Here is a 14,753-nt window from a genome sequence, read left to right on the forward strand (position 1 = left end):
CTAAATTATTTGGAGTTATAGCTGAACGAAAATTCGGGAAATTTGAATAAACTCCTCTGTATATCGGAAACGGAATGCCCAAGACACACATATGAGGTGTTTTTGAACTCAGCTCAATGCCCTCTATTCACGGTTTTCGTTTGTCCGTTTACTTGTGAAACACCCTGTGTACTGAAAAATCGCAAAAGACTCCTCGAGCAATTAAGAAATGCCATTAAATCAAGGAGTTTCTTTTGATGCGCTATGATGAAAAATGTCAATATCCAGTTATTATTATTATTTATATAATTATATCTCGAAAACCAAGGCACTTTTACCAAACGTAAAATATATTTATCTGAAGCGCCATAGAGTCCTCTACCCGCAGGATCCATATTATCCATTCATTACGCCACACCCTGTATAATTATTATCATTATATCAATGTATTGAAAATAAACAGACATGAATACGAGCCAGTTGTTTTGTGAGGTGAAGCTCCTCTTGCTTCAAACTTCTTCTAATTATTTTAACTACCATTCACGCAAGATGATTTTTGTTGAAGAATTCAACATTCTTGTAATTATCCGTTCATTTCTTCAAGAGATACCCATTCCCTACCACCTTTGATTATTCAACTCAATGCTAACACTGCATCAAATGCATTTCATCTTCGGGTTGATTTTTTTGAATTCTACAACTGATGTAACGTCTTCAACCTCCAGCCAAAGAAGATAAACAACAGTAACTCTCCTCAAGCTACTGATCACTTGTATTTTCCATATAAATAAATAGATTTGGTATGTCTTCAATCAGTTTGTATAAACGTCAATTATGTTCGTTACATATTTTCGACTTGATATTTTCCGAAGTGATTTAACATTGTCATGAAATACGTAATTACTGAGAGTCTCACGTAGAACGGACTACGTAGCACTGATTTAAAACTCAAGAATGTTTTGACAAGCGTCTTAACCCAACATTTTCGTATCATACAGAGTGAAAGGTATCCAATTTTCATGGCCAATCCAGTACTAAAATGAAAGTGAATGAAGTATAGAAGCTGAAAGTAAAACGTATATCTTTATCGATTCATTCGGGAAAAACATTTATATGGAGTTCCTGATGTCGTTAATATAATGCCCAAAAATTAGACTACTATTTCATACCAGAACAAATTCGGTAAAATTGTCTTTTGAATTAATCTTATATGTCACGAAAAATTTCATTTTCATGCATCATTCATTTTGGGACCTATATGGTATTAAACTCCCCTATCGGACGAAGTATCGTAGACATAAGCATATTTATTCAAAACTGTCCAAATTCATTCACACCGAGATCACGAACCTTATCAATCAATTATCAGCGTATGAAGTTTATTAATATTAGTATCGTTCTCGAACTATTTACAGGTTTCAATATGTGTGAATGAATCGGAAGAGCAGCTGTATTCTATATATGAGTAGAATTCGAGCTGTCTTACTTTCTGTCCTCCTAAAATCTGGCAACGTTGCGGGAGGTGAGAGCGCACTACTAATAAGAAATATATGCGGAGGTAGTAAGGTCTGATTCGTTTGAAGAAAAATTTGTCGATGAAAATCTTTTCCCCTCTTTAGGTACCCCTGTTATTTACCTTCCCCTCTACATATATAAACAAAAATTATTCCAATTATATAACTGCTTCACCCGGAGGTCAGGTCGCCCAATGAACTTAACGGAGGTAGCAGCGCACTACGGGTTCATATATATATATATATATATATATATATATATATATATATATATATATATATATATATATATATATATATATATATATATATATATATATATTTGTCCAATAGACGTTTCCAGTCCCGATACGTTTCTAAGGCGACCTGAGACCCACATGATCCGAATGTTTTCTTCGAGTATATATGATGAAATAACGTTAATGAGAATTATAACTCCTTAGGCACACTTAGAGGGGAAAAGAATTCCTTCATTTGAAAAAGTAGCATAATCGATAATATTTTCCAAACCCGAGACATTGCACCAACTTTACAATCCCACATATACTCCAGCGGTAAATATGGCCAACGTTCACGATCCCGGCGCTGTTGCCAGTTTGACGGGACTGAAGCCGACAGCATACACTAATTCCTCCCTGGTACGAAATTTCTCGACCAATCAGGAAACAGCACTGTATACCACTAATTTCCTCCCCACGTCGACGATTAGGTCGTCGACGTGTAGGAAATCCAAAGGGCACCATAAACAACATAACCTGTATTCCGATAGTGACAGAGTGACAACGACATGATCAAAACAAAAATGTTTTGATTGTAGCTGGTGGAATGTGCTATTCTTTCTCATATTTGCGTGTTATTTTAAGGCCTAAATTTAATTACTTTTGTGGAGAGCAAAGATGTTTGCGTGTTGTTTGTTCGTGTGCATATATTTTGTTCTAAATTTTCGAAGACTCGCGGATTATCAAATGAATTTAAAGTTAGAATATATAGATTTGTCATCAATTTTGTAATAAAAAACAAGCAGAAATATTGTAGTAATTCATTTGGGCATTACGATTACGAGTTCAACTTTTCGCAAATTACATACAGTTCGAGTACAATTCAAAAACTCTGAAGTGAAAAATTAAGAAATTTTGATTACAGCAATTCGATAGCGAGTTACGAATAAGCATGATCCATTATTTGTGAAGCAGTGAAAATAATGCCACAAATAATATTGTCTTTTTTTGTATATTTCATTTGATCATCTCTAAAAAATTATGATTCGTACATACCGACAGTAAGTCACTTTGTATTATAATTGGAAAGGCTCAAAAAATCTGAAATTAATTTCCTACTGAGGAGTAAAAGAAAAAATGTCTCGCTATTGATAAATGTGCTTCATTATTGTTATGTTAGTATTTAGCTAAGATTTGATCATCTCTCTCTGATTAGTACAGAACATACTTATATTTTGTATTATGATTTGGAAAAACTTAAATCAGTTTCATTCTAAGGAGTAAAGGAAAAAAAAGTCTTGCTTTGATTAACATGCTTCTTTATTCATGTTAATATTTAGCTGAGGTTAGTGCAACGGGGAACCATACAATTCTGCGTATGATACAAGAGCTCAGGGAAAAACCTCAGAAGAAAAAACCCTGCCTCCCCGTGTTTACAAAAAAAAACCAAACAAAATTAACAGGAGATATTCAATACTGAAGGACATCTTATCTTGATTCTTCCATAAAGGGAAATTAGAGTCTTCTCCGAGGTGGTTGAAATTCAAAGCCTGAAATAGAAAGCTGTACAAGATTGAAAATTAATTATGTGTCAAATCAATTAAAAATTGACCAACCTCTTTCAAGTATGGCCTTAAAACCATCCTTATACCAACATGTTGCAATAGAAAAATACATAAGGACTGTTTCAATTCCAATTTTCCTCTTCTAACATTATTTAATTATCTCATTTAGATCTAGAATACTCAAAAAATAAAATTCAAATGTACATCAAGCTTCTATAAATTATAGAAAAAATACTTCCTTTTTGAAATTCTTTTTATTACCACTACCTTGAATCGTACTTTTATTTGGTGTTAAAAAACATGCTTTATTTGTCGATAACCTTACAACCTTCCATTATATCACCTGTTAGTTAGTAGATTTGAGTAAATGACATGCAGTATTTCAAAAGAAACTGAAAAGGCAAAGAGTCTTCTTCATATTGATCTGGAATAATCAAAATAAGCTACATTTACACATCATACCAAGCCCCAATACATTAGAAAACATACATTTATTCCATAGACAATAAACCTTTTGACTCCACCAACATGATGTGCAACTTGACTACTTCTTACTTGGGAAATACAACTGTTTCTCTATTTTTCTTTTTCTGCTGGTAGAAGCATTATTGCATTGCAAGTTATAAGCGTCTCTAATAATTTTTGCAATGTTACGAAGGGTACCCACATCCAATAAACCAAGCTGCATTCTAGCTTGTTCTAATACAATCTATAATAAACTATGAAGAACCATATGCATGAATCATCACAAAGACTTACATCTTTTGTAGTAGAATCTATTGGATCATTTGTAATTTGACTGGATCCACCTACGACACTCTGGACATCCATTTCATAAGCAGCCCTACTTGTTGATGGTTGACATATATATAAGTTGTTGTCCTCATCATCATCATTTACAGTTCTCACACCTAAAACAGAATCGCTTCTCTCTGCGACCAGAGCAACTGCATGTATATGTTTACACATGGCAGCTTTTATAGTAAACTCTGCACATTGACATCTAAACCTATGGATGCATATTTTGCACTTAATGCAATATAGAGATGTGCAATCCTTATCACACAACTCATTATATGACACAATATAAAATTTATTACTCACGGATTCCGATGGTACTCTAAACTCACCAGTTTCTAAGCATACTACTTTATCGGTCAGTCCATTTTCTGCTTTCGAATGAGCTTCTCGGTTAACTCTGGCCTGGTAGTGATTGGCAGAAGGTCTTTCCGTGTCAATAATGTTTTTCCACATCTTTTCATTTACCAATTCCTCCAAAGTGTCCAGTAATTTCTCTACCCTACAATACATTTTATAGAATATGATTATTATTCGTGGTGCATCCTTCAAAACAATACCGTAAATTCTGATTTCCCCTCATTTTATTGTACTTCAATACTTTATTCAGGCTTTCTATAGCCATGTTGGTATTAATCCCAACATTTACTCTGTGGCAGTGAGCCCACATCATGATTCTTTCTTCACTTTGGAAATAATAACTGAAAAACATTTATGAAAATCTTCAATTATACTCTTCCACATTTAAAACAACTCACTTCTTTAAATATTTCAAAAATTCATTTTCCTGTCCTTCTTCCAAATGCTTGAAATATTCGTCTTTCATCTTGTGGAATGTTGATACATCAGTCTCCTTCAAAATTTTTCGCATTCTATTTTTCATCTCTTTTTTGTTGTCCACATTCTTCAACTTGTTTCTCCCCTGTATATTCCAATTCTTAATAACATGCCAAGTACAGAGGAGCCTTCTTGGCTTTCTTTCTGTTACCATTGCCTGGAAAATGTATTAAAAATTTAATAGCTGTAACATAAATCCAATATGTAGCTATGTTCTTCAATACCTGACACCATGCATTATAATATTTTATATCATCATCGGTCATAATATATTCTGCGTCCACTGGCTCTCCAATCTTAGATTTCAAAGCATCAAAAAAAATATTTTGGATGGTTTGATCCAGTCTATTCGATAATAAGAAAGCCACCGGGAAACCGATTTTATTCTCATCTTTGACTAAAACTATAGTCAGATCATAATGTCTTGAGTTTGTGCCATGGGTTCCATCGATGCATATTATCCTTTTGAATTGTTTGAGCTTTCTCTCCATATCATCGTTCATGAATCCTAGAGCAAAGTCTTCTGCCTTCAATCCTGGGTAGGTTTCTCCTGATAATTTTACAATTTGTAAAGAAAGAATAGGAATGAAGGCACAATTTTGAATAATATACATACCAATTTGCTTGAACAAAAAAACATAATTTTTTCCTTGACTGTTCCACTCTTTCACTTTCAAAGTGGTGGCAACCATGTCATCATCATGTCTCCTCTTCTCTATGTTGAATTTTCTTATAATATAAGCAAGATCTGCCCTTTTAAGCACATTAATTCTTTCTAGCTTATTGCCGGTTATAGTTCTTGCATCTTCCAAAATTCTTTCTTTTGTGACTCCAGCTGCCAATTTACTAGCAATCATTTCCTGCTGGTCCTTTGTCAAATGTTTAGATCGCAGTAGATCGTCATGACCAACATGTGTTTCAACAAATTTAACATCCACCCCTTGAACATATTCAGTATATCGCTCTAGAGAATACAACTAAAATATTACAATATTTACCTGTATTACATATCTTCACACGAATTCTAGAAGGGCAGAAACCAGAGATTTTGATACTTCCCCCAGTTTTCATGCTGCGTTTGCTACATTGGCTAGTATATCCTAAAAATGGAACAGATAGATGATATTACATTATCGCTGGTGAAATAATAATACTTCACTTGTAAATATTATGATGAATAACAAATAGGTACAAACCTGAAAAATTACTACGATTGCATTCATAATATACCACCTGTCCATCGCTGATTTTACGATCTCTTCGTTTTACGTAATCCACATTTCTGTTATCAAGTGCTCTCCAAGTCTCAAATTCTTCTTCATTCTTAAAAGTAAAAAGTGATGTCTTGATACTTAGAGAATGAATCTGCTGTAAGTGATTAATCAGCATATCATGAGACTCAAGAGCTACTTTTTCTTCTTGAGGGCAAATGGGGCATTTTATATGCACTGTCTGTTTTGCAATAGGTTGTTCATTATGAACATCTCGCAAATGGCGATATTTCGCCGAAACACTAGAGTATTTCTTTTTACAGATTTGACAAATCAGTTTATCGCTGAAATATGAGGTTTTAATAATGAATCAATAATATGTATAATAACATAACATAACAGTGAATACATACTTTTCCCCATCCATGTTCAAGAATCTATTTCCTGAAAGCTAAACTACAAGTTAAAAATTGAAGCAATGAAAATTGCTTTAATTTGAAGAAACTCCTGAAATACAATAGATATGAATTAGAGCAATAAAAATTGCTTTAATTTGAAGAAACTCCTGAAATACAATAGATATGAATTAGAGCAATAAAAATTGCTTTAATTTGAAGAAACTCCTGAAATACAATAGATATGAATTAGAGCAATAAAAATTGCTTTAATTTGAAGAAACTCCTGAAATATAATAGATATAAATTAGAGCAATGAAAATTGCTTGAAGATATTCCAAATATATTCTCAAAATATTCAGTAGCAGCTTTCAGAGCACAAATGTTTGGGCAAGTAAGCAACTATCAGAACAATTCAGAATTGAATGGCGGAAAGAGTGGAAAGACCGTTACAAGTACTTCAAGTTGAAGAATACGACAGAGACAGAGACAACTCCCACTCTCCCTCTCTCTCTATCGTTGTCGCATGACATGTGCTGTTTCCTGATTGGTTCGCATCAGGGAGAAATTAGTGTATGCTGAAGCAGCAAAGCCGACAATTTCGATGTATAAAATGACGCGAAAAAGTAGGTGTTACGGTAGAAATTCATATATGTGTGAGTTTGTTGAGAAAGAAGTATTTTCTCAATATTCTCATGAAGCAAATTCCTTTTCAACAGATTCTTCTCAAATTTTGATCCATTAATTACATAAACTTGAGCGGCCTGTACATAAAATGATTGTAATAAAATATGAAAAATTAATTTTTAGCTTCCTTCTGAAATCTACAAGGGGGTTCCTGAAATTCGTGCAAGTACTCCAACTATCATGAAAATGAGACCAAAATCAACAAAATTTATTGAAACACTGTTGACAAAAATTGAGATCTAGAAAGCGAAATATGAATTGTTTTAATATTCCAGAGCTAGACTCATCACACCTAATTCAATGTGTTCACTTTTTTCATATCATCCTGTATGTCGAATTGAAAATAATTGTTTCACTTTCCAAGAAGTCCATGCCAAGCCCAGAATTCCTCCTCTAATATATTTTCCAAATTGAAATAAAAAAAAGAAGAAAAATCTAATTAATTCCTATAAATATCGCGTCAATGAATAGGTATGAGATGTGAAATATTCCATAACAAACTTTAAAACGACCAGAATAATCGTAATAGCTTTCTTCGATAGGTACAATCATTCATTAATGCGAAACACTGAAATGAAATAACACAAACAAAAATGAAAAAATTGATTACTGACGTTCAAATTCCGTCAATATTATTTTGAAAGTTTTGCGAAATGAGAACCGTTTGTTTGTACACATCTGTCACGTTGAATTCTCCGATGAGATAAAGCCTATCGATCAATTTTGCCATTGTTTCTTAATAGATCACAAAAATTCATAATTCAATTGAATGCATTCAATTGGTTTCTCGTCGTCTGGATATCCTCCTCATAAACCTCCTTCAATTTTACCCACAAAGAATTGTATAAAAGGTTCAGATCTGGTAATCTATAAGGTCATGTTTCCCTGTTGGGCCTCCTGGACCAATTCATTTAATTGGATAGGTATTGTCCAGGCCATTCCTTACTTTGAAAATGTGTTTCTCTGATTTTATGCCCTGTGGCATGCCAGGAGAAATATTTTGTGGAAAGTTAATATTATACAAGTGCGAAGGACTAAGGGAGATGATTCCTCGATGAAAATAAGCAGGGTTAGTTCCTATGAATTTTTTTCGAAATGGACCTCCCATCCAAGATACAGCCTTTGGAAGGAGATGACGTTTCATAGTTTTTGATTTTTTTACGGGTTCTAAAAAACACTGAGTCATAAAACTATACTTAATATGAAGCACTAAGTATATATTATTACTCACACAATTTTTTAGATCTCATAATTTCATTATTAAGGGTTGAACATAACAACCCTCTATGGTTTTCCTTCAAAAATTGTTTTCGTGGGATAGATATTCGAAAAACAAAAATTCTCTTATGGATTCCTATTCGATTCGGGAGAAAAAATCGCCTGCAAAGTTTCGATACAGTCGATACTTTCTCGGAAGAAATATAAACTTGCAATTAGTTCTGATTACTGTTCATTCCATTTCGTCGAAAAAGTGTTCCATAGAATGAATATTCTGAGATATTGTATGTCTATGACGGGATATAAAGATGTTCTATGAATCTTTCTGAAGGTTAAATTACTAATTTCCGGAAGAAAATTATATCCCTAATATTTTGATTTAACATATTGAAAGAAAACAAATTACTACTGGTACTTATACTCGTAATAATTGCTCGAAATGTCCATCGCCTTGTTCAATACATTTTACACATCATTTTTGTAGTGAATCTGCAACCCTGCGAAGTTTCAGACGCATTTCAGCATAACACAATGTTATTCTTTCGATCAGGACCTCTCGAGTCTGAACGCTAATTTAATAAACTTTTTCTTTCAAGGTGTTCCAGACATAAAAATCTAAAGGCGTAAGGTCGGAGCCTCTTTGTGGCCATCTTACGTTGACCCCCAACTCATGTTGAAAATGAGAAACCATGGTCGCATGGGGGTTTTCTCTTTTCCATACATGGGTTGAGGGTCAACGTGTGGTTGGCAGTCATGAGAGGTGAACTTTTCGGACGAGTAATATTTCCCGATTCGATTGATCCAAAGCATCTTGACAGACATATTGGAGAAAATGTCTGGTTTCAAATGAATGGCTGCCCAGCTCATAATAGCCGGAATGTACGGGACTAAATAAATCAATATTTTGGGGGGCAATGGATTGGAAGGTACAGTCCGGTAAGATGGCCAAAAAGAAGCCCCGACCTTACGCTTTTGGATTTTTATGTCTGGAACACCTTGAAAGAAAAATTTATCACAATATTTAGAATAGAATCTGAGTGGTGTTATTGAATTCTTTTCGTATGCAAACTAGATTATCACACGTCCGCAAAACTATAAATGTCCGATGAAGTCAGGATCTTCGCCAAAAAAAAATTAATTTTAACTTTACCCTACTCTACCCTCTGCCGTCAATAGTCAAACGTTCCTCGCAGATTCCTTTTAAATCGTCTCAGTCGTCACTGAAGGTATTTAATTTTAGTTTATCGCAAGAGTTACTAAATAATTTACTAGTTACGAGAAGCAAAAATTTCAAGACATAGATGAGTTCCAGAAAATGTCAATTTGAATGTCAAAATTTGAAAAATCACTATGGTCTTTTCCAGAATTATTGACATCCTAGTAGGTTTTTGAAGTCCAGAGGCTCATAACATCGTTTCTGGTGTTGGAACCTGAAGATGCGATGCGATAAGTCATCCCGAAACCGGTAGTTCTTGTAGAATAAATTGGTGAGAGACAGTTTTTAGGTGTTTTGATTTATTTTGGTATATTATATCATCTGTTCATTTCAGCTCCAGCTAATTCAAATATCTATATTAAACTTATATTAGGTATCACATCACTCTGTAAATTAACTTGTACCTATAGGCGAAAACCAATCGTGTAACTGAAAGTCCTCTGAATTGATAATGATTTTTATGTGTATTTTTATAAATGATTGAATTGAAAGTTTGACTGAGGAATACCCTTCCACCTCCTGAACTGATAATTTCCAATTGTTAGTTCGGGATACTCGAATAATTTCCAATATTTCATCTCTATGATTCAAACAAAAATGAAGTTGCTGAAGAATACTTGTACCAGAGATAGAGTTTTCAAGAATAGTTTTTCGAGAATATAAGGGCTTCATACTGCAAAAAACCTTTTAATCACTGTGGTAGGAGTAAAAAATCTCCATTGCTTTTGTATATTGTTTTTCTGAAAAATTTCTGGAAAAGAGCTCCTGTCAAGTCAACCAAATATAACTACAATGATGTTCAGGAAATTCGTAAATTCGTAAACACGACAGAGGGTCAAGTAGGGTGTGGTGGAAATACAATTTTTGTGCATAGGATCCTAAACGTGCCAGTGCTCCTGAAATTAGGTCGACTCACTTCACTTAATCGGGCTTGTATAAGTTTCCATACGTGAGCTATTATAGTTCGTATACGAAAAGAATCCAATAACACCACTTCAATTCAATTCAAAATATTGTCATTGAATATTTCTCATGACGACTGTTCATCATACCGGGATCGTATAAGTTTTCCTATAGTACGTTTGAGGTGTATAAATCGAAAAGATGACAAAATCAATTCTCAAGCTCTTCAACTGCAGCGTTGCCAAATTTTCGGACTAGATGCGTCGGTAAACTATGCGGATTATATACATCAAGTTCATGTCGCTCGAAGCGCCCTCGCACTGGCCAAACCCTGAAGTTTTCTGTATATAATAACGAGTATAACCGACTTTTCAGACCCACCTGAAAATTCACCCCTAGCATCCCCTAACCCCCCTTATAACGATTCTATGGTCGAACGTTACCAGACCCGGAGCCGGGTCTGACAACGTCACTTTTGGACTGAAAAGTCGGTCGAGTATACCGTTTTGGGTCTGTATATGCGGTCGAACAAATCTATATATATATATATATATATATATATATATATATATATATATATATATATATATATATATATATATATATATATTCTTTTGAATGTCAGCAATACATTTTTAGTTATCAAACAATTTAGCAGATGTATGAGTTTTAGCAAAGGTTAGTGTAACGGGGTACCATACAATTCGGAGTATGATACAAGAGCTTAGGGAAAAACCTCAGTAAAAAAACCCTGTCTCCCCGTGAGTAGTGTAGTGATGACAAATTTGTTTACAGAATAAGCTTTTAATATTGAAGGGCTTCCTTTCCATTGACATAAAAAATTCTTCATCCTCCTTCCATTTCGAAATAATATCTGAAACAAAGAAACAGAGCAGAAAACGAGAAAAAAAGTGAATAATGAAGCCTTCATCCAAACTTATTCCAAGACTTGATGATGACTGAAGAAAAAAATAAATAATCATAGGTACATAACTTGTTTTTCAATTGCATTGGAAGGAATATCATCTCTGCGTCAAAAATCTTGGTGGAGGATCACCCTCGTTGTTAGAAATGCCTTCAGTACTCAAATTAATAATAGCCAAATCTTGCTTTTGACTGGGAGGGTCTTTCGACCAGGTCCAGTCTTCCAAGTAATGATTCTTCTATTCTTCAGTTGTTCGAGGAACGCTACAGGACCCTCATATTGGAGAATCATCTCCCATAGATATACCAGTGGTTATTCAGTAGAAAATTGAAAAAACGGGGACCGATATAGCTAAGTTTTATGGAAACTTCAGCAATATTTCAAAGAAACTGTATTGGAAATACGTAATGTGAATTGTAAGCATGTATTGAGAATCAGAAATACATAAATCTATTCGAGTCTGTTAGTTCAAATATTCTTCCTGAGTAGATATAGTGAAAATTTCCTTTCCGTCAACTGAATATATTGGATATTTGACCAATTAACTGTGTTTTATTAAAATCATATTGAATTACCCCCCTCATGAATTCAAGTTGTCAAACGGAAATTATCTTGAAGAAGAACAGTGAATCCTCATTCGAACCCTTATTCGATAGTGTTGAAATATTGATTTGATTTGTTTTTACAACGAAAATTGAACTGTAAAGCACAAATATTTCTTAACAGCTGACAAAATGCACCAGTTAAAGTTCATATTTTGAACTCGTTGGACGTTGATCGACATTCGATATCAACGCAAAACAAAATAAAACGAGAGAGTATCATCGGACTTCCTTTGGTAGAACAAGGATAGAACGAATCAAATGATATGGTGGCGCCGCCACGAAACTGATCCCATATCTCCGATTTTCTGAAATGTTGATGCTTGCAAAAAGTGACAAGTGAACACACCAGTGTTTTAGACATCTTACTTCTGGATTAGCATTCTAGAGTAAGTATATATATTATGATTTCTATGGTACAAACACACAACTGCGTAGCATTTTCCTTCCAACTTAAATGAGAGAGAGAGAGAAATTAACTTTATTGATAATAAAAAATCATCAAATGGCTATCGACCGAAGTCTTCTTGCCAATTACATTTATAATTTATTGATTGTATCCATTGTATAAAAAAAAAGTTATTCCAATGATATTAGATGTTCATAAATTGGTAGTGCTGGTAGTTTGGCCTTTGGTGGGCTCTCTGTGTCATATTGGTGCACTAGTGGTGTTATTATAGTCTTACTAGTAATCCCCTTGATGAATTTTTTGCTCTGTTCCCGCAAACTTGACAATATAGGCTCTATTTCTGTTGCTTCATACAAAAGTTGATTTGGTGGATTGTGTAACGGATTGTTAGGGTGTCTGATCTTAGTAATTTTTCTCAAGCAAGTTCTTTCTTAAATGTAGTTGCTGTCAATTCACATTCATACATCCTTGACAGGGATGTTAGTTCATGGACTTCTTTTGTTTTTATGTCTTCTTCACTGAAAATTACGACACCTCCGTGCTTGTCTTCTGGTCGGCAGAATGATGATGTTAGTTTGTAGCCGGATATTCGATGATTAATTAGTTGTTCTTTAGTCTTCCAATGTTCTGAAACACATAAGACTGCACAATGTGGATTTTCATTCAAAAGGATGTTGATTCTTTAAACTGAATTTCCAATGGACAGAAGATTCTGATGGATTATACTAAATGGTTGTCCCCTTGTTTCATTTCTATTTTTGAGAATATTCCTTCGTCCAATTTCTCACCTCTTCTAAAAAACCGCTTCCTTGTTGATTTAGAAATTCTCTGTGTTTACCGAAATTGAACCGTTTCTCTCCTACATTTCTTGGCCAGAAGTTGGTGTCATACATTTGATCAATTTTGTCGAAAGGTGCAGTCACAACAAATCTTTTCAATTGATTTTCATCACTTGGCAATTCCTTTACTGTTATTGTATTTTTTTGAAATCCTTCCTTGTCGGTTATGTAATTGAGAATGTGTTGTTCTTCGGCTGTTCTTTTGACTCGGAAAATGTATAGCCAAATCTTCCTTTCTTCTCCAGAGAATCCGTTCGTTTTATTTTCTTCATTGACTTCTGCCGTTCCTAAGTGTTTCTTTTGTCTTCTTCTATATGTTGCCACTTTGTAACCGTCGTTATTAGTGATTGTAGTATTATTTAATGGATTAATCTCGATTTGTTTACTTTCTTGTGAGTTTCTGGTTGTGTTGCGTTGTTGTTGTTGAGTTGTGAGGTTTGTAGGTTAACACTGTCGTGTCACTTATTGAATTTCCTCCTTTGGTTCGTTTGAACTAATCGCCTTTGCGCCTACTCTGTTTGCATATGAGCGACCAGATTTGTGTTGTTCCCATTCTTTATCTCTGTTTTCTTCAGTTATCTTGATTGAAGGGATTGTGGTTCCGTAATTATCAGGTTTTTCTTTCCTAACCTCTCTTAACTTTTCTTGAAAGAGTTCACCGTTTAGAGTAAGTACCTTGTTTTTGCCCCGCATTTCTTCCACTAAGAGCTACAGATAGTGAATTTCTATTTTCAAAGATTGAATTTCAGTTTTACCTTTTACCACCTTCAATTTCACTTTCACTTTTTGCATCACAGTATTCGATTGTTTTTCCGTCGATCACTCTTACATTTTTCATTCTTTTGGTGCAGCTATCATGGAAAATAGCGAAGCAATTTTTGCACATGCACACTTTACACGGTTTTGCACAACATTTGAAATTTTTATCACTACCAATTTTTGGATTAATACCCAATTCTTCGACCCCTCTATCAGATGCGTCCGTATCTTCCGCCATCTTGCTGGGTATTCTGAAGTAATGGACCAGTTCTGTTAAACATCTTGAACTAATTGTTGTCAAGAGTCACCAATATTTAATTGGGTATCAACAAGAGAGTCTTAGCAAATTGTAAGAATTCTAGCGATTCCGTAACATTAGTATGAAACCAGGGTGAAACTAATTTCCTACAATGAAATTTTGCGGTTATTTCAAAGATACATAATAAAAGCTTCACTTATCTAGAATGGAGAAGACAATTCAAATAATTTTCGTTATATTAATGCAGCTGATTCCGATTTTTCATTCTGGACGCAACTGAAAATTTAACATATCTAATCAAAAAAACAACATATGCCTTGATAATACAAAGAATAAAATTATTCTTGTCTTATATTCACAACTCCTGCTATGAATCTGTATATACATACTTGAAGTTGCCTCATCCTAAATTTCATCCC

At 34.1% G+C, this 14,753-nt stretch overlaps 1 protein-coding gene and 1 long non-coding RNA gene across 8 annotated transcripts; both read right to left on the reverse strand.

Moving 5' to 3' along the window:
* Positions 1-3,013: 3,013 nt before the first annotated feature.
* LOC123312828 lies at positions 3,014-3,394 on the reverse strand. The gene is made up of 2 exons (XR_006537687.1): positions 3,328-3,394; positions 3,014-3,261 (listed from the first exon to the last, which is right to left on the reverse strand). It is a non-coding gene; the product is annotated as an uncharacterized LOC123312828 (long non-coding RNA).
* Positions 3,395-3,396: 2 nt separating this feature from the next.
* Positions 3,397-6,961, reverse strand: LOC123312826. 7 transcript variants are annotated; one of them, XM_044897336.1, is made up of 10 exons: positions 6,536-6,961; positions 6,108-6,466; positions 5,910-6,011; positions 5,528-5,851; positions 5,136-5,461; positions 4,833-5,068; positions 4,635-4,775; positions 4,036-4,576; positions 3,832-3,985; positions 3,397-3,447 (listed from the first exon to the last, which is right to left on the reverse strand). In XM_044897336.1, exons 1-10 carry the CDS (start codon positions 6,547-6,549, stop codon positions 3,425-3,427), a joined length of 2,220 nt encoding a protein of 739 aa, XP_044753271.1. In that variant the 5' UTR covers positions 6,550-6,961; the 3' UTR covers positions 3,397-3,424. The 7 variants fall into 7 exon arrangements, 5 of the variants coding, with proteins under 5 accessions (XP_044753271.1, XP_044753276.1, XP_044753273.1 ...); XM_044897338.1 differs by having other exon boundaries at positions 3,410-3,455; XR_006537685.1 differs by lacking the exon at positions 3,397-3,447 and adding an exon at positions 3,456-3,700 and having other exon boundaries at positions 3,766-3,985.
* Between the last annotated feature and the right edge of the window lie 7,792 nt (positions 6,962-14,753).

Source organism: Coccinella septempunctata, chromosome 5, assembly GCF_907165205.1.
Source record: "Coccinella septempunctata chromosome 5, icCocSept1.1, whole genome shotgun sequence".
Lineage (NCBI taxonomy): Eukaryota > Metazoa > Arthropoda > Insecta > Coleoptera > Coccinellidae > Coccinella > Coccinella septempunctata.

What these genes read in the sequence shown, in the direction of transcription:
- LOC123312826 (XM_044897336.1), bottom strand. An exon ending in TTTTTTGTTCAAGCAAATTG is followed by an intron (nt 5,462 to 5,527) that starts GTATGTATATTA and finishes TAAAATTATCAG; the next exon opens with GAGAAACCTACCCAGGATTG. An exon ending in AGGGGAAATCAGAATTTACG is followed by an intron (nt 4,577 to 4,634) that starts GTATTGTTTTGA and finishes AATGTATTGTAG; the next exon opens with GGTAGAGAAATTACTGGACA.